At 42.0% G+C, this 22,206-nt stretch overlaps 2 protein-coding genes across 9 annotated transcripts; both read right to left on the bottom strand.

The window, feature by feature from the left end:
• Positions 1 to 717: 717 nt before the first annotated feature.
• On the bottom strand, positions 718 to 7,271 carry LOC115052995 (uncharacterized). 2 transcript variants are annotated; one of them, XM_029517529.1, is made up of 10 exons: positions 7,187 to 7,271; positions 6,891 to 7,067; positions 4,543 to 4,804; positions 4,382 to 4,446; positions 3,783 to 3,921; positions 3,003 to 3,121; positions 2,728 to 2,908; positions 2,484 to 2,567; positions 2,317 to 2,400; positions 718 to 2,065 (listed from the first exon to the last, which is right to left on the bottom strand). In XM_029517529.1, the coding sequence occupies exons 2-10, from the start codon at positions 7,007 to 7,009 to the stop codon at positions 1,718 to 1,720; spliced, it is 1,401 nt and encodes a 466-aa protein (XP_029373389.1). In that variant the 5' UTR covers positions 7,010 to 7,067; positions 7,187 to 7,271; the 3' UTR covers positions 718 to 1,717. The 2 variants fall into 2 exon arrangements, with proteins under 2 accessions (XP_029373389.1, XP_029373390.1); XM_029517530.1 differs by having other exon boundaries at positions 4,543 to 6,717; positions 7,187 to 7,269.
• A 278-nt stretch (positions 7,272 to 7,549) lies between these two features.
• Positions 7,550 to 21,713, bottom strand: prdm10 (PR domain containing 10). 7 transcript variants are annotated; one of them, XM_029517959.1, is made up of 23 exons: positions 21,451 to 21,713; positions 20,073 to 20,214; positions 19,350 to 19,511; positions 19,031 to 19,090; positions 18,835 to 18,939; positions 18,322 to 18,496; positions 17,714 to 17,955; positions 17,123 to 17,323; positions 16,789 to 16,861; positions 16,511 to 16,628; positions 16,265 to 16,385; positions 14,844 to 15,122; positions 14,140 to 14,484; positions 13,780 to 13,935; positions 13,513 to 13,692; positions 13,316 to 13,426; positions 12,919 to 13,119; positions 12,678 to 12,821; positions 12,351 to 12,521; positions 11,377 to 11,514; positions 11,012 to 11,189; positions 10,826 to 10,923; positions 9,065 to 9,253 (listed from the first exon to the last, which is right to left on the bottom strand). In XM_029517959.1, the coding sequence occupies exons 2-23, from the start codon at positions 20,142 to 20,144 to the stop codon at positions 9,065 to 9,067; spliced, it is 3,519 nt and encodes a 1,172-aa protein (XP_029373819.1). In that variant the 5' UTR covers positions 20,145 to 20,214; positions 21,451 to 21,713. The 7 variants fall into 7 exon arrangements, with proteins under 7 accessions (XP_029373821.1, XP_029373819.1, XP_029373818.1 ...); XM_029517958.1 differs by lacking the exon at positions 21,451 to 21,713 and adding an exon at positions 21,323 to 21,354; XM_029517960.1 differs by lacking the exon at positions 21,451 to 21,713 and adding an exon at positions 21,049 to 21,119.
• Positions 21,714 to 22,206: the final 493 nt, after the last annotated feature.

The following is a 22,206-nucleotide window of genomic DNA, read 5'->3' as shown; positions in this document are numbered from 1 at the left end:
ATACCCCAGTGGTCGGCTCCACCTCATCCAATCGCTGTCCCCGTGTGAGGGAATCAGGCAGATGGCAGGCAAGTCCACGGTCAGATGACATCCACACCGCTCATACTGTACAATTAGCACTTAACGGCAGCCATGAATGAGTTTATTCCCATCAGGAGTCCTGGCTGCTCAGGCCAGAAAAGTCAGAAATCTGTTTCAGAAAACTGTTGCCTTCAGTGTGGAGCTGCAGGGTAATTGAATTTCGATCAAAGACATTCATGTCTTTCAGGAAGGACTAGAGGGCTTCTCAGTTTTTAGTAATAACAGAAATGCTTCCGGCTTTGATCTCCCTCTTGCTGGCTTCTAGTTACCCCCACCCCTCACCTGGCTCCAACCTTGGATGCCTACTCAGTCTGATCAAGTGCAAAAAAAAACAAAAAAAAAAACTAAACATTGTTTTGGAAGATAAAAGAATCTTAAAAATCTAAGCTTTCAAAACATGCAAATTATTTCTGTTGTATAATAAAAAAAAACAGGCTTTCTACAATCATAGATTGATTTTTAACTAAATTTGTTTAAAAAAAAATGTAACTGGCATTGAATAATAATGGATAAATAATGGAAAAAATGCATCATGTGCAAATATTGTCCCACATTTGTCCCAACTCTGCTCACAACTCTGGGTCATCTGCAGAGATCTCAGCCAAATACATATTTTAGGAGTGAATGTATATTTTGAAGGGGTGCTGTGAGACGCTGCTGTTTATTCCTGTAATAACTGATGAAAGTGCTCCCCCTTGTGTTTCAGAGGGGGATTCTTTACAGGGAAACAGTTGACTTAGAAATTGCAAATTTATAGAGAAAACTAAGGATTTTTTTTAACAGGTAGTTGATTTCCAAAACCAGCTACACACAATAATTTTTTTGTTACTCTTACTATTACTATTTAGTTTTCAAACAAGCACTTTTTTAAAATACCTTCCCAAATGAACAACCCTGTGCAAATGCACATGGAAGAAACACAACATCAGGAATAAGTTAATATATATGTAAAAGAGACACCAGAAACAAGTAGCCAATAGCTAAAAGGCTGATTTAAGGTCCGTTGAAGGGGACCGATGGCATGTGAAACCATCCCATCTATAGTTGGGTTTTCAATGTTTTCTACGTAATCAGCTTTTGAAGTTTCAAAATGTTAACATCCAGAGAACATGTGTGGCGATGCCACTTTGCTAAAGACTGTGTGCAGTTGCCTGGTTGGTTGCCTTTACGAAGTTCCATCCTTGTCTAAAGATGTATTTCGTGATATATCATTATGGTGCAACATTTTATTTGACCCTGTCTTTAACACACACAATGCACTGGGCTACAGTCAATGAATTACAAAATAATAAAATTAGATCTAACTTATATTCAGCCTTTATCTATATCTCGTTCAATAATGTTAATTCTACAGTTCATCAGTGTTGGGGCCTTACAAAGCTGCTTGGCAGCTGTATTATTTACCAAAATGGCTTCATTATTGACTTACAGCCTATCACAATATCCATTTGAGTAACAGCAAGATATTGAAATATAAATGAGTTGAGTTTATTAGCTATTCAAAAAGTCAGTCTAACGTTTAATATGGTGTCCAGTAGGAGGTGTGTGTGTATTTAGCATGTAACGTGTTTCTATAGGAACAGCAGTAACAAACCTGTACACTTGTACAACCTGTACAAAGTACACTTGTTATAAATCATTTCCTCCTTCTAGATTTATGCAGGCGTCCAATAGTGGACGAGAACTGCAAAGCCGACCTCTCACACAGTGAGAGAGGCGTGTCGGTTCCCATGTCTTTGTCCACTGAAGAGGTAGACGTTGATGCAGATGTCAAGTTAGAATTTTCCAGTGACATATCACTCACTCGTCTATCATGGAGATGTGGAGAGGTCTTTGGAGAGACTGAGCATGAATTGGAGCCATGATCATGAGTGAGTGGCTTCGTGTGCCTTTCCAGATTCTCCTTTCTAAGTCCCTCCAGGTGGGCCTGGAACGTAGAGGTTTGTTGTTCCAGGGAGAGGAAACTCTCCTGCACTTTGTCAAACTGAAAGGAGAGATGTGTTTTTAGTCCCATTGTGTTTCTAAACCTATTAACAATATCTGGCTGTTTTTCTAAGGGGCAAAATTTGACCTCCTATGACCTGGCGTCCACATATATGAGGCCGTTATACTTCCACTTAGTGGTGGCAGAAGAGTTTAAAACATTATAGGTTAGATTCAAGATGGCCAACGACACAAAAGAAAAATTAAAAATGCATGCTATACAGGAGTTCAGGTCTTAAGAAGTTCATGTACCTGCTCAATGTTGGACTGAAGCAACAGCTCTGGCCAGACTGATTCAATGCCGCTGCTCATATGAGTGTGACTCCAGGTTAATTCCTGCAAAGCAAGGCAAAGGCGATTCCTAAGTTAGGACAGCAGGAAATATCAGTTGGCCTTTTATTGCACAAGGAAAGCTTTACCTGCAGTAGTTCTGTGCTGTCCGTCAGACAAGTCTGGCAGCACTGAAGTCTGTTCCTATAGCGACCTAGCACTGAAAGCAAAATCTTTGGCAAGCACAAAAGCGGATTAGAAATAACACCTCAAATACATATTTTCACTAACAAAATCGGGTAAGAGCAGTTGATGTTAATTGAAATGTAAAGCAGAACAAATCCAACAACATCAATGACAGAGAAATTCAGCCAGACTTTCATTCCTTCCTACCTCTGCCTCTGTGTGGGCCAAGGCCAGGTCTCCATGGCCTTGGCCCCCCTCTTTGGTTAGAGTGACCCCGGTATGAAGCTGCTCCAGTTGAGCCCAGAGGCCATCTACGCCCTCCAGCATGTCCTTCACACTGGCCTCAAAATGTCCCTGCACCTGAACGAGAGCACGCAATGACTTCATCCTGTTAGAGAGGAGCGATGTTAATCTAACTGAACTGGGGGAGGAGCAAAAACACAGAATCCCCAACAGCAAGTTCGCAAGATGCTGAGCCTCACCTCTGCTGTAGGTAGGTGCAGAGGAGGTTCAATTTATCTGTCAGTATGGAGTCTTGGTCCACCTCCTGCGGTGTCCCCTGTGATCCAGTATCAGCCTTTTCAAGTGCGTGAGACACTGACTACAGGAAGGAAAGGGTTGAAAGAGCTGGCTTTAGATTTGTGGGTTTGTTTGGTATAGCAAGGTCTTTAAACCATTTCTGCAAAATGTAGAAATCGAGATAAGAGTTAAACGAGACAAAAAGTTTAGCTTGTGGGTTTTTGGGGGCTGTAATACTCTTGGTAAGAGATGGATTGGACTGAAGAGTAGGGATGTATTTTTAGTTTTGCCTGAGGCTGCCACTGGAAGGTCCAGCATGTCAGCACATTTGTGAACATTAACCTCACACTTTCAGTCATTATTTTGAAATATTGTTTCATGAATGACAGTGTTCTACCACTGCAGACTGCAGGGGGACCCGGAGTGAAGTTAAAAAAGAAAGGATTTGTCCTCAGGGCAGGTGATGGCAATCACACAGGAAACTGAGAGCATTAAAACTGCTCTCTGTCAGTCTGGCTAATTCAGAGTGCAGATAACAGCCACTCACCGATGGCGTGTGCTGCCCAAGGCTAGAATATCTCTGTATTTCTCAATCTCTGATCTTAGCAATATTACTAAGAAACTTGACATGGATCTCCATCCAGAAAGAAAGTCAAAACACAGGAGAAGACAAGAACTGCTGAAGGCTGCTGTGTGTGAGCGGAAGGAGGAAGTTTTGCTTTGTCAAGGTGAACTCCTCTCACCTCCAGCCTGTGGAGGAGGGATTGAATTTGGGGCACGCTGGGGTCTGGTAGAGGCTCCTGGAGCACACATAGCAACAGGCTATTTGCCAGGGCAAGAGCCAGAGGAATATGGCTGCCAGTGCTCCTCGACTGGGACATCCTGGACAGATAAGTAGACAGTGTCCATGTATCATATTTCATATGCAGTAGTAAGACTTTATATATATATATATTCAATGCTCATATTTAATCTTCAAAAAGGGAAAAAATGCAGTGTAAACACAGTAACAATGTCAGGTCCATGTCTGGTTAATTAAAAGAATTAAAGAACATAATAAATTAAACACTCACAGATGAATAAATTTATGGTTTCCTTGAATGCATTGAAATTACATATTTTTCCCAAAATAGGGATGTTGCAGATATAAAAATCTACATCTGTAGAAATCATTTCATGCTGACATATCAGGGAAATTGTGGCACACTTGGGGGAAGGATATCCTCATAAATACTTTGTTCTATAATATACATAACCTGGCCTCCATCTGGTTTTAATCTGTCAAAAAAGTGCCAAAATTCTAGCGCAAATAAAAGTCTGTATGAAAATCATTAAGTCTCACCATGAACACTGGCTTTTCCTAATTTCATGTGTATCTTCCTGTTGCATCCCCACTGGAACCTTCACCTTGAATTCAAGCAAAGCAAGTAAAGTTAATAAAAATAATGCAATCAAATGCACCAGCTGGATCAAGCAATATCTAGTTCACACGGATGTGCTCACCTGGTCCTGTCCTAGCTGCAGGCGGTACTTCAGGGCATAAACACAAGCTCCCACAACCATCCACAGGAGACACACCACCAGGAGCCTTTGGCACACATCTACCAGTGACACAGAGGGGTGGAGTGCTGCCTCCACCTGGCAGAGTAGCCATACTACGCCCACTGGAACAAAACTGCACCAACCTCCCCAGCGTCCAAGTGCGGACAGAGCCTGGCACCACGACGTGTGATGTGACTGACCATCAGCTGTTGTTTGATTTGAACTGAGTAATGAGGTATATATAAAGACAGCAAACTGTTAAAAATCACGAGGAGAGCTTGATTGAAAATGAAAATGATGCAATGTTATCTGCCAAAAGGGAGAAAAATACAAATTCCCAGCAGCTTTAAGGTAGGTTATTTATCACATGAGGTCAATGGCATATTTTCATATTAACAAGATTGATTGTGCTTCAATGGGGGAATTAAAACATACAATATTGTGCCAGATAGCACGCATTGCCCAGAGAGTGCAGGAAAGGCACCTAAGTATCAACAGAAAATGTTGCAAAATGTCCTGTTAGGATAGCTTGCTGGCAAAACTGGGGGAAGGAGGTGGGGCACAAGACATGAACAGGAACAAAGCAGAAACATAGATAATTGGTCCAAGAAGGTTACCAAGCAAAACTGGGAGAGAAACACAAGAAGTAAAAACAGAGGGTCTAGCTCTCAGGGGAAAAAAAAGGGAGAGAAGCAGCGATAGGGCTTGGCAGTCAGTTTGGAGACTTGGCAGACCCCCAGGATCCTTCTGGAGGCAAGAGGCATAGCAGAAGTGCATCAGAGTAGAGGTAGAGCCGGTGTACAACCAAACAGACAATGACAATGTATGCAGGACTACTCTAAAGGATGGGAAAGAAAGATCCCACAGATGTGGAGGCAAGGTCCAGAGCAGGTGGGCTACTAGGGATAGAGCTGGAGATCTAGTTAGAAACTGAAAAGACAGTTGACTGATGATCTGGAAGGTAAGACAGCGTCAGCAGGAATTGTTAACATCTGAAGCTGGTGTCACCTGGATTGGCAAATAATGTCAGAACCCTGACACAGAAACAGACTGAGGTTTCACCAGGAGTTTATCTTATCTATTGGACAGGCGAGGCTCGGTGGTTGGTGTACAGTCAAGGTTTTTTAATATTAAGCAGCTAAATCTATGTGGCATCGGATGCTTCATTCCCGTGGATGTGTTGGGGAAATTGCCAGATGAGTCTCCGTGATAGTGGACCTGCTCAGGAGCAGCAGGCTGGAAGGTACCTCAAGACTGCCTGGCTAGAGGCTACCAGACAAGGAGACTATCTGGAGGCTGCCATATTGGAAGTTCAAGGCCATGGCGCAGGCTGAAGGACAGCATGCTGGACGTTACCTAAATGAGAAGTTGCCAGGACAGTAACAAAGTTGTGGCTGCAGGCAGATGATCCACAGACTTTACATGGCGTTAGACACCTGACTGCTGGATTGGAAGCCAGCAGGCTTGGATGCAGTCTGTCAGAGTGTGAGCTAGTTGACTTGGATGCTGACTGGAAGCGGGAAGGCTGAGAGCCAGGCAACTTGGAAGGAGGCTCGGAATCAGGGCAGAGGCTTGTGGGCCCGGGAATTGCGCAATTTGGAATAGGCAAGCTGATAAAGAGAAGTGGTTGCAGCTCAGCAGCAGGAAGCCAGGCTGATAGCTAACAAACCCTGTTGAAGGCAAGGTGACTGAGAGGAATCCAGGAAATGGGTAGTAATCAAAATAATCTGCAGCTTGGCAGCTTTCTGAACACCACCTGTCATCTTTGTTGTTTCCTTCTTACAATTCAAGAATTTCTGGACCCCAATGCAGGTGCACACAAAATGAACCCCACAGGAGAAACTAATTGAGACGGGACGGACAATCACAAAGGTGGGAAAAAACTGGCAGGAAGGAGAACGACATTAGACGGAATAAGAAAACCATTTCAAAATGAAGTGGGAAACGGCACATTCCTGGTATGACACCAACTGAAGCCAGATTTTGACACATTCATTGAAGGGAACCAGCTGCCAGGTCCTGCAGCGTAATAAATAATTCATCCGCAAACCAGTCACCTCAGGTCGATTAGGCCAAGTGTAATGGTAAGTAGCTAGACGTGCAAGTCATCCATCACAAATGTTGACAGATACCTGCCTAATGAAGCAGAAAATCATTTGCTTTCAGCAGTCATGAGCAGAGAGATGTACTCGCACTCAGAGCATAATTTCATACAGACCTTTCCCCATGAAAGCAGGTACTAAGAGACCTGCCGCTCAAATACTGATTCAAATGAAAGGCCTGTTGCTGAATGACACACGTCTACCTACCTAAGCAGCTCCGGGCTCCTCTCGGCCGGTTTTTCCTCCCCACCTTCTCTCACTTCCTCCATCCATTTACATTCCCGGCCCACTCCCTCTCCATTTCGCATACCCCTCTGATCTTTCATGTGGATGACTGTGAGCTGAAGGCTGGGGGCACCTCAGACGCAGACATGCTGGCTGAAACTGCAGCAGAGCAATCGCCTGGTTAATGTGTGATTGCTTCTGTCACACGGCGACCTTGTTCAACTGGTTTTACTGGAAGATTTGTTTTATGCGCCTAATAGTTTCTTTTTTCCACATACCATCCTTGCAGGAATGTGTTGAACATACTCAGCACAATTGTTGAGATGACAAGCCCTTCTCCACCCAGGTAAATGTGAGGCCACTCCAATACCTCCTTTTGCCATCATCTGTCAAAGACAGACACCAAGCAAGTTCAAAGTATGTGAGCAACCTGTCGGTAACTGAACAGCCATGAATTCATCTTGAGAGGTGAACTTTACAAATGGAATGCAGCCCATACTTATTCATCAATATTCCAATGTGAAAGGCCAACCCTGTTTCTGTAGCCCACTTTGGCATTTAAGAAGCTGCTAGCCAGGCCGCCATCTTGGAGTGACAACAGGAACGCCATCAATCAGGACCAAATGGAAATGTCTAATGGTCTAATATTTATGAGAAAAAAACCCATTATGTTGCTTGTATTTTACATTGTACAATAGCACTTTCTTAGGCATTAACAGAACTTTAAAACTGCTCTATTTGTTACCTGTGTTGTCACTGAGAAACTTGCTTTTCATCTAAAATAATTACGCATGGAATGAGGAAGTTATCACAAGCATGAAACTGAACAAATTTATCTCCTTTCTCACCTACATGCAAAGGAAGTCTGAGCCATATGAGGTGGCACCACCTCTTCTGATGATAATCCTAAAATGCTATGCTTCCATTGAAGACATACCCAAGAATGAGCAATGTCTTTTGGAGGTTAATAAAACAGATTACTACATAGGCATGATATATACACACTGGCTTTCTTTCTGATGCTACGGGCATCAAAGAGAAACCTGAAACCTTTTTTCTTCCACTGAGAGCCAGGGAATTAAAAATTCTTTCAAAATGCATCTACTCCTTTTTAATATAAAAAGGGGTTTTAAGAGAAACTTAATGACACATAACCACCTTGCAGCAATGACATACATATTTTCCAGGACAACACTGTTGTGTGTGTGATTACAGGTGTGACAGCACACTTAAATCAGTTTTTTAAGTCTGCTGCCATTATCCTTCAAGTGAAGTTTCTTAGTGCTATTGAAACTGAAATCATTACCTTCTGGATATGCTTAAAAACAGCCAAAAAAGTGTTGTAAAACCAAATGCAATTGAGAGACATTCAGTCTTGGAAAAGTAGAGCTGATTATGTTGGCTTTTAAAAAATTTTACTATAGAAACACATATGTTGTGGTTGTGACAATGATAAAGAGAGAAAAATAGTTCATTCCGATTTTTGGAAAACCCAGGACAAACGGCAAGTGCATAAAAACAGACATTTGAGATATTTGAAAGAGAAAAGCAAGGTATCCTCAGGTATCAGCAAGAATATGCAGACATACAACAGAGGGAGTATGGGGTACTTAGCTTGGACAAAAACATGACGCATTTTGCAGGACTGCTTTATACAGTACAATATATTTTGAAGTTCTGAGTTTCTATCATATCATTTATAAATAATATAATTCATGAGAAGCCTATCGCTTTACAAATATGTAAAATGGGCACTGTGTAATGACTGAGCAACAAAATTATTCCTCTTTTTCCAGATCTTAATAAGATCTTTCAAACCCCTATAGGAACCCTGTATGAGATTTCTTGTTCTTCACAGTTTCAACAGTTTCATTGAAACTGTTGCTGAAAAAAATAAATCCTTTCCCTTGTTGTGTGTTCAAACTAAGTTTTCAGTCAAGTTTTTTGTTTTCATTTATGTATTCAGTTCCAGCTCAATCTTTCCATTTTTGTCCCTACCAGTTGACAAACACATAAAACTGTGCTGGTTACCTATTTATCCCAATGTCATATTCCTATGTACCCAAGTATGTTTTGATCCACGTGTTTATTCATTCATGTGCGTACAAGCATCTGAGGTCTACATGCAGGATCAGTCTGAGAGAGTTTATCACAGTTCAAGGTTTTGTGATATGAACCTCACTAGTGCCGCTGCTATTGGTTGTTGTGGTGATGATGTACTGCGTGGTGGCTTGCTGATTGGTCGGTTGCTGCTCCAGATGTTCAGCGTGGGCCTGGGTTGTGCTCTGAGGAACAGTGTGTTTTGTCTCCAGTTCAGTCTGACCCTCGGAGATAACGTAGTGCGTCTGCAGGACAGGAATGACAACATCTTAAATGATATGGTTAATTTAGATCATTTTCTATGTTGCGTTATCTTGAATGTAAATCTCATTAGGAAAATAATAATGATTACAAAAATGGTGTAGAGAGCACTCTTTCCTCAGCTCAGATTAATCAGTGTGGCATTTGTTCTTTGTGTGGTCATCCACATGTCCACACATCCCAAAAGTGGGATGCTCCACTGTAGCCATCTTGATAGTGCCCGAGTCCAAAGAGTTGGCTTATGTATGGAGCTGAAACTCCAGCGTATGCAGGACTTAATTTGTGCCAGTACCTATTTGATTGGATCCGGCCCCTCCTCTGTCAATCAAAATCTGTAAATAAACTATGTGTAATATCTAATTTTATCCGTATTTTCTCTGTGTTGTATTTCTCACTGAAGTTACTCATAGATCGCCCACTTGTCTATTTTGGATGTATTTTAATCAGAAAAAAAATCATCAGATTACGTAATGACGCAATCAGTTTGGGCGACCCCCCGCCAACTGCTGCCGCCTAGGATACAGGACCTACCCAAACAGTACCCTCACGATGTTCTAGGACATCTTCACGGACAAATTAAGCACTGACCGAATGTTCACCCACCTATTACTACTCCAGTAATGCGGAAATGTAAGTTTTGGTAACATTAAAGAGGGTTATTTTTTTATAAAATTCAACAGCCAAGGTTTTTTTTTGTTTGAATTTTTTGTACAAGGCTGTAAACAAATTTTACCATTAGCCTTTTAGGATCAGCTCACTTGGAGGCTTACTCCACGTTCACTTGACAAACTTCAACCCTAATGCTGACCCCTGTACAAATGGCAACTTAAATATTATAAGAAGGGAATGATAACAGTGAACACATTAGGACCAGAGCAAACACTATCACAAAGCGCTATCTCCACCAGGAGGCGGTCACCAGTCCCGAGAGCCAGGGCACTGAAATGGACTCACACCCCCAGCCAGGCAGATTGAGCAGCCCCCCCACCCCATCAGGGAAGAGTGGGCCCCAAGACAGTGCCATAGCAGCCACTACCAACAGCCACCCCTGGTGCAGGGGGCTCCTACTAAGGAAACACTGGAGTTAAGAACAAAGCAAGAACCTAAAATTTAAAAAAAAAAAAAAAAGATAAAATGAAAGACAAGTTAAAACAGAACTAAATGGAAAAAAGCTACATCAGTAAAACTAGGAAGATACAAGGACTATTAGTTAAACACTAAATGAAATTCTTTTTTACTTGAAGAAAAAAAAAAAACCTCTGAAACAGCTCATTAGACAAGTCATTAGCAGTTGTATATTTTATATTTCATATTTAAGGCAAACTATGGTTCTGAAGTATTTTGTTCCCTCATTGTGTTCCCTCAGGCCTATTAAACATCTTTTGATTTGAAATAAATCCAAAAGACAAATTCACAAATTTATTCTGAATCCCAATCGTGATTAATCCATGGGCATACTGTGTTCACAGTAAGCTGTAGTGTGGGTTTACGCAGAACATAAATTGCTTCAGCTGCAGACGCAATGGTCTTCTTTGAATTTCACAGTATTTACTCACCGTTTTCACCTGGTTGCTGTTCACTCCAGATACAGGTGTGCTGGCCTCAGCAATGACATACTGAGCATGAGGTAGAGCCATCATCTGGATCTCTGATGCTGTACCAACAAGACATTAAGCTGACATGGAATCAAACAGCGTTGAGCCATCAGAATATAGTACAAGTATGACATGTGTGGCACTCACGGTAACCTCTGTAGTTCCAGTTCCCAGGAATGTAAGCATGTTGCACAGTCCCCTGTTGCTGCTGGGTGCTGTTGGTTTGCAGGGAGTGACTCTGCGCAAGTGTGACTGGGGTCAACTGAGCAGGACTCAGTTCTTGACTGTTCTGTTGGGAGGAGGGGCTTAGAGGTTGGCCAGTTACCTGAAAGAGAATAAGAGCCAGGACAGGTAGTTGGTCTGTGATCAAATGTAACACTTTGGCTGATTCCAATAACATGCAGCAAAGTTGGATGTGATTTTTTAGGGGGGATTATAAAGAATAAAGAATGACAATATGGCTCATGACTTACTTATCAACCTATTGGAGGGTCAGAGGAAAAAAGATTTACCTGGGTGGTACCTTGTCCAGTGCTTGAGGGTTCTGTGACCTGAATCTGTTGTACCTGGATGGAGTGCTGACTGTAGCCATGTGGGTCATGTAGTTGACTCACATCTACAGTTGGGTGTTGTGAATGTGGGGAGGAAGCCTGAGAAAGACAGAGAAAATAAATATTTGTTGCTAACTCACTCAATATTTTAATGAATGTTAATGACTTACTGTCCACGGTCTATATCAAGCACTGTGACTATTGTGTCTAAATTTTCAAACAATAGTGTTTACGAAAGGGAAGTTGAGGTGCAGAAGTATCCCGCAGAAGCTGCAGAAACCTCTAAACCAAAGCAGTACTGCATGGAGGCTGCTGGTTCCTACCAGTCCTAGCTAAAAACCCAAAGTCAATAAATCTGACTGTAAAGGCAGAACAAACCTCACAGTCTCTAAGTGGTCAGTATTGTCAGGGAATTTTCCCTCCATACCGTAAGGAAGACAAGGTAAAAGTTAAGTATAAGGCCCAGGGTCACAGTGGCCCAGTTATTGTACAAACCTTTGTAGGATTTGTGCAAATCACGCCCCTAGAGACAACAAAACAAGTCTGAGATGCTGCAAATGTGATGCCTATGTTTGCAAGGCCCACTCTGACCTGAGTGTCACATGCCACTCGTGCATGAATTGACGCGCGCACACACACACCAGGAACACTAAAGTAAGGGGCGGGAGGTGAACACGACCGGAGGGTTAATCAAGCTTTAATCATTTTACGACAGGGAACACTCAACATCAGTACTAAAGACATTCTTCCTGACAAGTATCTTATTTGTGTTAGTGAGGTAGGGAAAAAAAACAATACAAGTCGTAAAGTTGCTAATTTCAATCCAGGACCATCAGTTAGTGACTCTTGCCTCCTGGCTGGACTCCTGTTAATATCACAGAATTTTGTGCTTGAATGCTGAGATTGTCAGTCAAAGATAAGATTCTGGGTCTTACCGCAGCCACCTGCACCACCTGGAGTTGAATGTGCTGTGGTTGGGACAGGGTCCCTCCTGCCTGAGAGACGGGGATGTACTGAATCCTCTGGTAGTCTCCCTGTGCTGTTCGATAATCTGTGGTCAGTGTTTGAGAAAGCTCTGTCATGGCCTGGGTGAGCAAGTCTGTGGTCTGTGGAGAAAATGAATCATATAGTTAAAATATTTGGTGTTAGACAAACTTTTCTGTTTCTTTTTTCATGTAAAGCTGATTTTCATGACAACACAATCTGTAATATTGAAACAGCTAAGCATTGTTTGCTGAACGTGAATGTTTATTCATTCTTACCACTACAGCCTCAGCTGTGGTACCGTCTGTACTAATCACTGCAGGAGTACTACTGATTACAGCTGTTGTCAAAGGAGCCTGAATAGTGTTGGCGAGCTGGGCGAACTCGGGGTGCTTCTTCCTGATGTGCTGAACCATCTTGGTCTGAGACACAAGTGCACAAAAAGTTAGGACAGACAACACAGGATAGTGGTACGCCACAAGTGAACTTATTGAACTTAGATGAAGCTTCATGACAAACCTTGCTGCTGTACTGTTTGGCACAGTGTGGGCAACAGACTGGCGCTGTGGCAATTGTGCCGGTCAGCTGGGTGTGTGTACTCAGCATGGGGTCTGGTTCTCCAGGAGCAGCTGGTCGTAGTTTACGGATGCTGGGAGGCAACTCTGCCCCTGGGTGGTTTTTCAGTATGTGGGCTTTCCTCTTACTGGCACTCTTATAGACCTGCACGGGGATCGGATCATTAGAGAGAGTCACTGCCATCAGAATCAGATATTAAGGTGAAGAAGTTAGCATGTTTAATTTGTCACATTCATTTTCATTGTGATCCTGGAAGAAATTTCATAGTAAAATAATAGAATGAGTGAGAAAATTGTAACAAAAAACAAACAATTTTTTTTACATAGATTGGGAAACAAACCTTGTCACAGTACTGGCAGAAGTAGTCCCTGTTTGGCTTGATAATTGGCAGCGTTAGCTCAGGCACGTCATCAATACGCATCTCAGGATGACGCTTGGACAAATGATTAACCTGCAAAGACATAAATTACACTCAAAAATAAGCTTTCGTAACGTAAGTCATCAACAAAGAGAGTTTTCTGTGCATTGTTTGCTCACCAGCATTCCTCTACGTCTGAATCCCATCATGCACACTCTGCATTTGAACATAAAGCTCTCAAAGTCATTGCTGGGCACCTTCAGTTTGAGAGCTTTGGAGCGGTGATGTCGGTCAGCCTTCTTTGCCTCTCTGTCAGGATTGTGCATCCGCTGCATGTGCTCCCGTAGCTTATCTTTCCTCTTAATATCACAGAAAAAAATCATTGTCATGGATTTCCAAGCCAGCACTGCAGACTTATCTCTACAATTTTTCTCAGTTCATCTTACCTTGAATTGTTTGCCACATGTTGAGCACAGGAAGTCTTTACGGTCAGAGTGGCGCAACATGTGCAAACGCAGCTTGTCTGGCCGACAGAAGGCCTTTTCACAGTCTGGGCATTGGAAGATCTTCTCTGAGTGGAAGCAACGTATGTGCTTCTTCACCTAAGTAAGAGAGCAGTTTAATGCTCAGTTCTAATATGTTATGTCTCTGCTCTTCTGAGCAGATGCTGAGGTATGTGTTTGATAGTGGTTAATCTGGTTAATGCTTGATTGGGATTCATGTATAGGACAATTTGTTTCCAAATACACTGATAATGTATTTATCCTGTAAAAAACTGCTGAACTGATGAAGTAAACATTACCAACCTGGATGAAGTCTGTAAATTTCTTCTTGCAGGAGGGACAGGTGAAGCAGCCATCCACAGCATGCACCACTACATGGTCTTTGAGCAGGTCAAGCCTCTCAAAGCTTTCTGGACATAGGAGACAAGAGTAGGAGCGGTTCTCTGTGTGAACCAGCAGGTGGTCCTCCAGAGCTGAATCACTCATGAAGCTCTTGCTGCAAATGTGACAGGAAAAGGAAAAGGCATCCCGCCCGTGGACCCGCAGGTGCTGGTCCAGTTTGTCCTTCTCCCGGAAAGCCTTGCCACAGTGGGTGCATTTAAAAGGACGGAAAGTCTTCCTAATGAACAGGTGTTGTAGTGCTGCATTCTGAGACAGAAAAATTGAGAGAAAGAAAGAACAAGAAACCCAGATGGTGTTTTCTGATATCAATTTGCTGAGACTCAGTAAGGGCTGATGATGCAATGGAGTGTGCGGGAGGAGGCATATCCTGAATCGTTGCATGAACAGTAACAACATGGAAAATGACAAGAGAAATCTTTGACTCCTCTTACAGGTCCCACATACCTGCACATCCATCTTTGAGGGAAGCACATATTGAAGAAGAGAGATACGTTGTTTGAAGCAAATCATAGTCCAACCATTAAATCAACACTACACCAAATAAAATAAACTAAATCAAAAGTACTGTTTGATTTAGACTGTCAGCACACTGTCTCACATCTTACCCGTATCCTTTTAGCACGGCGTAAGTCCTGAGATGTGAGGTGGGTGTCTGTTTGACTGCTCTGTGCTGGGTCCTCCTTTAGTGGAACTGGTACATCTGTGTTAGAAGGAGGGGTGACAGACTCAGGGATCGGCTCTCCTGCAGGTGGAATGAGCTGACCTTCCACCTCAGCCCCGGCGTCTGCCTCTGCCTCGGGCTCCATCTCAACCACCTTCAGCCCATTCTGAGCTCCCTCCACTCGCTCCTCAAGGGGCTGCTTCTCCGTCAGTTCCAGCATCTCCTGATTCAAAAGGGTAATTGGACATTTTTATTGGAGGGGGAAAAGTCATTACAGTTATCAAATTTTTCTGCTGAACATTTGAAAACAAGCTGAAGTCCTAAATCTAGGTAACTTATCACTGTCACACTGATTATGATCCAACATTTTTGGGAAACATCATGAAAATTTTTATTTTCAGTTAATAATGCAACTCTCCCCTCACGGGTTTACAAATAAGGCCATTAAACAGCTTCAGCTAATTCAGAGCAGCGCTGCTAGGGTTCTCACTAAAGCCCCTTTTCCAAAAGGTCAAAAACCCTAAGAGATGCTAACAACAGGCCTGTGTCTGCAATGGAGATATGCATTCAGTCTCAGGTCAGATGAGTCTGCAGTACACAAGGTATTTTTAATCATCTCCAGCTCAAATTGTCATTAATGTAAAACGCAACACCTGGGTGAGCAAAGTTTTTCCTGCGGTAACCTTTTCAAGCACACGCACACACACACACACACACACACACACACACACACACACACACACACACACACACACACACACACACACACACACACACGTCAGCTGTCTGACCAGCATACTGTTACAGCAGAAGGACCACAAAGACACCTCCTACTGAGTGTGAACTTAAGCTCTGAAATAGCTTTTAAAATTGCAGTTACTGATCAATACATCACCAACTTTTTTTCAGGGGCCTTAACAAAGAGTTGAGACATAGGCACAGACTGTCATTGCAGTTTGCAAGGCAACAAGAAAAAAAAAAAAAAAAAAAAAAAAAAAGCATACCATTCCTTTTCTCAGGCTTTAGCATTGGCTTCCAGTTCGATACAAATTTAATTACAAGTTTTACTTATGGCTCTGTGCTACACACCAATGGAACCAGCACCCAATGCATCAAGCTGACTTTCAGAAGGAGCTAATCTTCTTGCTAATGACCTTGCTCTAATCGTATATTATCTGTTTAACATATTTATGTGTTTTTTTGCAGTGTTCTTTGTGAATTTAACTCTATTTCATGCTTATTTTATTTCTGTTGAGCCCTTTGAATGACCTTTGTGTAAAATAATATTGAAATAAACTTGCCTTGCCTAATATTTTCATTTTCAACATCTTAGATCAACACAGTAAGTATTAATGAGTTACTTACTGCTGTCTTGTCCGCTCCAACCTCCACAGGTGGATCCAGACGTATGAATTTTGGTGGCCTTCCAGGTCTTCTTCCTGTTCCAAATCTCTTCCTTCCTCTTCCACGACCCCGGCCTCTGGATCTGAAAGAGTAATGATACCATCAAGATTTAAGGCTTCTAGAATGGTTGAAACTGAAGCCAAAATATATCATTATTATTATTATAAAAAATTATATTACTATAGGTGAAGAAAAAAGGTCTTCTACCTAGGAAGAGAGCTTATCTTGTCATCATGCATGTTGAGATGTTGCTGCAGTTGTTCAGAGCTCACAAAGCGGCGGTTACACTCATAACAAGGCCAGTTCTTTTCTTGCTCCCGCAGCACTGGAAAAACAACAGAAAGTGAGGACCAGAGAGAGGCACTGCGACTTACATCTGCTGCTCTTAGAATAGTTGTAATAGGACATATGCAAATACAATCGGAAGGGCTGAGACATGGTATTGATATCAGGAAAAGCAAGGGCAGCAATGTGCAGAAATTTACCTTTTCTCTCTTCTTCTGTAACATCATGGATCTTTTGATTTACAAAGTCTGCATATGATGCTGCATACCACACCTGCAGAGGGAAATCTCATTTAAAAACATCCTATAATTTCATAATTGGAAATGATTCTTCAAGCTTTGGTTTGTGTATACCAGCTCCACAGTTAATTATATGGCGCATCATTTTCTAGATGTCTTGACTTTTGACTTAATCCGACTTCTCCTCCAGATAGACGCTAACTTTTCCGGTCTGCTAGGTGTCAGACATGAATAATGAAACACGGGGAGCAGGTGTTATATGCAACATAACTAAACTGCACTTCCTAGGACTGACCTTGAGCTCTTGTTTAGGTTGGATGTTTTTGATGGTTGTGTAAAATATTTCTGAGCCGTACTGGTAGGCCACCAGGTTCTGCTCCAGGTGGTTCTGAGCAGGCCTCACAAACATCATCCAGTTACAGCTGTCCTCGTCAGAAAGGTCAAACCACAGGTCGTCAGTCTTCTCTCCGTCTTTCTCTGCGTCCAGCAGACACAGCTACAGCAGCAAGCACAAAAACAGATCAAAAAGGAGTGAAATCACGTTGTACATGCTTTCCCCCTCCCCCCCAAAAAAGTTTTTATTCAATTTCACAACAATAAATGCCCTTTCTGTTCCTGTGCTGGATGCAGAAATACAAATGTAAACCTGTGATTGCTTTTGTCAAAGACCAAGTCAGTCTGGCTTTTGACAATCCATGGAGCCAAGAAATATTTATAAATAAAATAATATATATAAAATAAAATATTTCATATTTTACCAAATAGCCAAAAACAACATTGTTTCGGGTGAAACAGAAAACCTTGGTGAATGCACATAATTCAACAGCAATTTACTCCATACCATTAAATAGCAATATGGTGATTGAACAGAAATTAGCTGATTTACTTTCAGATGAATGTAGTGCTCTCGTAGCTCACTCTGAGGAACCAGGGGTCCCTCTACAGGACCAAACTGGGTGCGTTTTGGGATGCGCCTCTTTGAGAACACCCCGCCCAGGAAGCGATCGATGTAGAGGACCAGAGGAAGACTGGCACGAGCCTTAGACATCACTGGCCGGTTGGGAATGGGATGTAGAGGACCATGATTCAGACAGACTGATGGATTGGAAGTATTACACTCCTCACACCCTGAGTAGTAACAAAAAGGAAAAATATGTGTTACCAAATAACATGAAAAGATGATACAATAACTGTTAGGCCATGAGATTTGTTTTGTTTTTTTTTTTTTGCAAAATAGACCATCTAGTACAACAGCTTTGCATCAAATAATGCAGTTATGAAGCTTTTCTTCTTAAATCAATATTAAAAATGTGTCATTGAATATTTTTTTTTACAAGCTTGTTTGTTTTTGCTCTTGACAAAAAATGCCCACAACAGCTGTGATTTCTACTGTGTGCTTGACATCTTCTCCTGTCTGTTCCAAACGACGGACAGAGTCCTTAAAGTGACATACAGATAACCTTGTCGTAGCTGTGGGGGATGGACATGACTCACAGAGGCTGTGAGGGTTAAATGCTTGAGGTTGCCGAGGCTCCCATTCATCCATCTCAGAGTCTTCATCATCTTCTTCATCAGAGTCGTCTGTGGAGTCTGTTGCCCCGAGGGGACTGCTGGGGGGGTCTGCAATGTCTGCCATTGAGGTGAGCGAATTGGACACAGACAGCTGCTCCTGTATTGTTGGAACATTTCATGGAGTTAACATTGTTCTCCTTATTTTTATATTTGAAACACTGATGAATTAGCATTTTCAGGTTTGGCCCCTTTACATGCAATAAGGTGACAACAAGGGTTTTTTTTTTAAGCATAAATGTATTTTTTCTTAGTTGTAGTTGTTTCTTGAATGTATTTAATGGAAAAATGGAGCTCATCTTTGTGCAAATACACCAGAAAACAATTTATGCCTGTGTTTGCTTGTGTCCCTGTGGCATGCACAATACAGAATAGAAAGCACTATTTGCTTTTCAACAGATAGGTCAACAGACACACATACAAACAATCTGATCTAACCTGGGACACTGGCTCCAGGATGGCTTGTGGAGCCTCTGCTACATTGCTGAGAACATGCAGATTGGCAGCATTCATGTTCTGTCCACTTGGCAGCAAAACTGTGACCTAAAGATGAAGTTCAGGTTTTCATGGTTGTTCATGAAAAATAATCTCTCACACAGTGAGCTAGCCACCTCACAGTGCCTGCCAAACCTACCTGCTGAGTGGTGCCATCCTGCTGAATGTAAGCCACTTGTGGCTGATCAGCAAATACAGTCTGAAACAAAATGAAACAGAACGTTGTGAGACAACTTTGAGGAGTAACATGCATGCTACAGATTTCACATATTAATAAATATATACCAGTAACAAAAGCAAAAACATATGAAATGGATATCATTTTGACACATTAAATGCATAAAGCTAGGTTTACCACTGCACTGTCATGGTGTCCTTGAAAAACAAGTAACCCCAACTGACCATTAACATAGTTGTCATCAACAACTGTCATCTAAAAAATATAAAAACCTTCTTACCTGAGTGCCATCTGCAGGATGTATGTAGACCAGTGTGTGCTCTGCTGACTCTACAGAGGCATAGGAGTTTCCATCTGCTGTATAAACCACCTGCTGCTGTCCCCGGTCCCCCTGGTCTCCACTGTACACAATCTGGGCCACAGTGCTACCTTCAAAATGGACCTGCAAACATGTGTTTATGGGCAAGAAGGCTTTCAACCAACTGCAGCATGATCAGTTTGGGTCTCCATGACACTGATCTGCCAGTGCTTTAACCACATTGTCTACTGTACAAAGGTTTAGACAACAAACACAAAGTGAGGATGCTTTCAAGTGTAAAGCCATGAGCACTTTATGTTTAAGAAATGATTTGATGATGTTGAGCACAGGGCTCCATGGGGTCATATTCTCCATGTTCTGCTTGGCAGTAAGAATTCTGGCTGTATTCATTGTCATGACATAGAATTAATCTGGGATCGATCAGATGCCTATTTGATGGTACTGGTGATGGAAAACACATGTAAGGGGCCTGTACTTAGCAAAATTCCACTTTGTTCTCTTAATGTAAGATATAATAATGGATTATACATTTATGGATTCAGACAGCTACATTTCCCGCAATGGAAGTTGAAGGTGTGTCAAACAAAATTCTGAGATGATTTAATAGCCCTTTGATGTGTGGAAATGGCTGCATCTTCCTATAGCCTGTGATTCTAAAAAAAGGCATTCAGAGGCAGTTCAGACCTGTGTAGTGTTGCCTGAATCACTATTCGCAGTCTGACTCCACACTGCAGAAGGTTCCTGCTTGGTCTCCATGGCAGCTGTGTGCCAGTCCTGTCACCAACCACGTCACCGATCCCTTTGCTCCTGAGACAGCAAGGGATGCCTGAAACGCACACACACAGGAGGATCTGATTTTCATCATAACATAGCAATGTGACCAGAAGCAAAATGTGATTGTGATGACACAAAAGCAAAAATATGAAGTGTTGCTTTTGTCTGGTAGATCATAAAGGTTTATTAAGATTTGATGTAGAAATGTGTATATAATCTCAAGTAATCTTTATGTGATGTAGCCTCCACTATCACAACGGTGACATGTCAGACTTGTCTGTATCGGTAAAAGCTGTCAAGCCGCTACAGTGAGCGTCTCCAGCAGTCATTTCTGAGGTAAATGGCACAGATTTAGACTCTAAGAGGTTTTGAGGAAGAGGATCGGGGTCTCTGGACTCTGCTGCTCCCGTGCTGTCAGGACCTGTACTCCAAAATAAGGCAGCATGTTACTGCGAGCCCGAGCGGTCACACAGGAGCCTCAGCGGGGGTACCGAGGAAAACGCGGCCAACGTTAGCTGGAGAGGCCGCACGGAAAACAGCGTCTAAATATAACCGCGTTTCGGCATGAAAGTCACGGGGAAAGTCGGAACTCCGTCAACTAGTTCAGACATCCTTCTTGAATAATCAATAATAAATTCAATCCCCCCCCTACTTTAACCCCGCAGGTTCTCAGTCCCAACCGGACCATACCACAAAAAACAGCGCCGTAGAAACCCGGGCATTTAGTGCACCGTAACATTAGCACTACAGCCGTTTAGCCCCAATGTAACAGCAACCATGCCCACAAGCATAAGTAGTTAGCCCCCAGTACGCGAGCTACAGTTTGCGATTTTTAACAGAAGTGATTTAGAAGCTGCAAAGGCCCGTTTTATTTGGCTAGACCCACCCGTCCCCCAATTCGAGTTGAGCCCAGCCCTTCCAGTCTACTGTGAACAAGGAAGACCGGGCACCATTTTGGGTGGGACTAACAACAACAACCACATCCGAAGAGACCCAACGAGAAAAAAAATATATTGTCTAGCGTTGCAACTGCGTCAAAACACCCCGCACATTTAATTTATATTAACAGAAAGGCTAACGAGCAGTTGAGCTACAGATATGCTAGTGAAGCAATCTCCGGTTTTCTTACATTTTGTGGAAAACGTACAACTTGTTCTTACCTCAGAATGGTAGCTGCAGAGATGGCTGCATTGCATATATTAACATAATCTGCCTAGCAACACGCGGGAGCGTGGCTCCTGATTGGTAGCTATGCACTTTGGAGAAAAACTTCACAATGAAGGTTTACCTGCCGAATTTGTACAGCAACGTGGAAAGAGTAATCCCAGAAAGGTGTTGGTAATCCTCATTCTGGTTTTGTTGTTGTTGTAGAAAATTTAAAAAATAAAACTCGGAAGTTGTCCAGTTGAGTTCAATTTGTTGTCCAAAGCGATTTTTGAAAAAAATAAAATAATATATATATATAAATAAATCACCTTTTCGCTAACACGTTTTGTTTGAGACAACGCTACTGATAACGAAATGCTTTTCCACTTCCACTTTGTAAGTATGAACTAAAAACAAATTGTCTTGTTAAAAAATAAAGGCGTTGACGGTTGAATAAAGTGCAATCTTGAATCGCGAGGGTGTACCTCCCTCCAGCGATGGGACAGAGGAACTGCAACAATTAAAAGCACACGCCACTCCACTAACTTCCGGTTTGCGTTTTCAAAATACAATGACCTAACAGTAATAATGTGCATTTTTATACTTAATATATTTCAGCGACATCAATCAGGATTAGGATTTTATCAGTTGTGTCTAAATTTTGATTTCACTCTTTAAGTGATCCTATAAAGGGTTTGGTCTAGATTTGCTTTTATATGAGTGCCATGAAGTAACTTTTATGATTTGCCATTATGTTAATACATTTATTTTTGATTGGATTGGATTTATAAATACCTTAATTTTTCTATTTCAAAGGATCATTTTTTTCTTCCAAACAATAGTTTGTTATACAGTACAAAGCACCATGGAATGAATAAATAGGCAATACACAAAATAT

The sequence above is a fragment of the Echeneis naucrates genome, chromosome 13 (assembly GCF_900963305.1).
Source record: "Echeneis naucrates chromosome 13, fEcheNa1.1, whole genome shotgun sequence".
NCBI lineage: Eukaryota > Metazoa > Chordata > Actinopteri > Carangiformes > Echeneidae > Echeneis > Echeneis naucrates.
The sequence above is the reverse complement of the archived record's forward strand: the minus strand, read 5'-3'. Positions and strand labels throughout refer to the sequence as shown.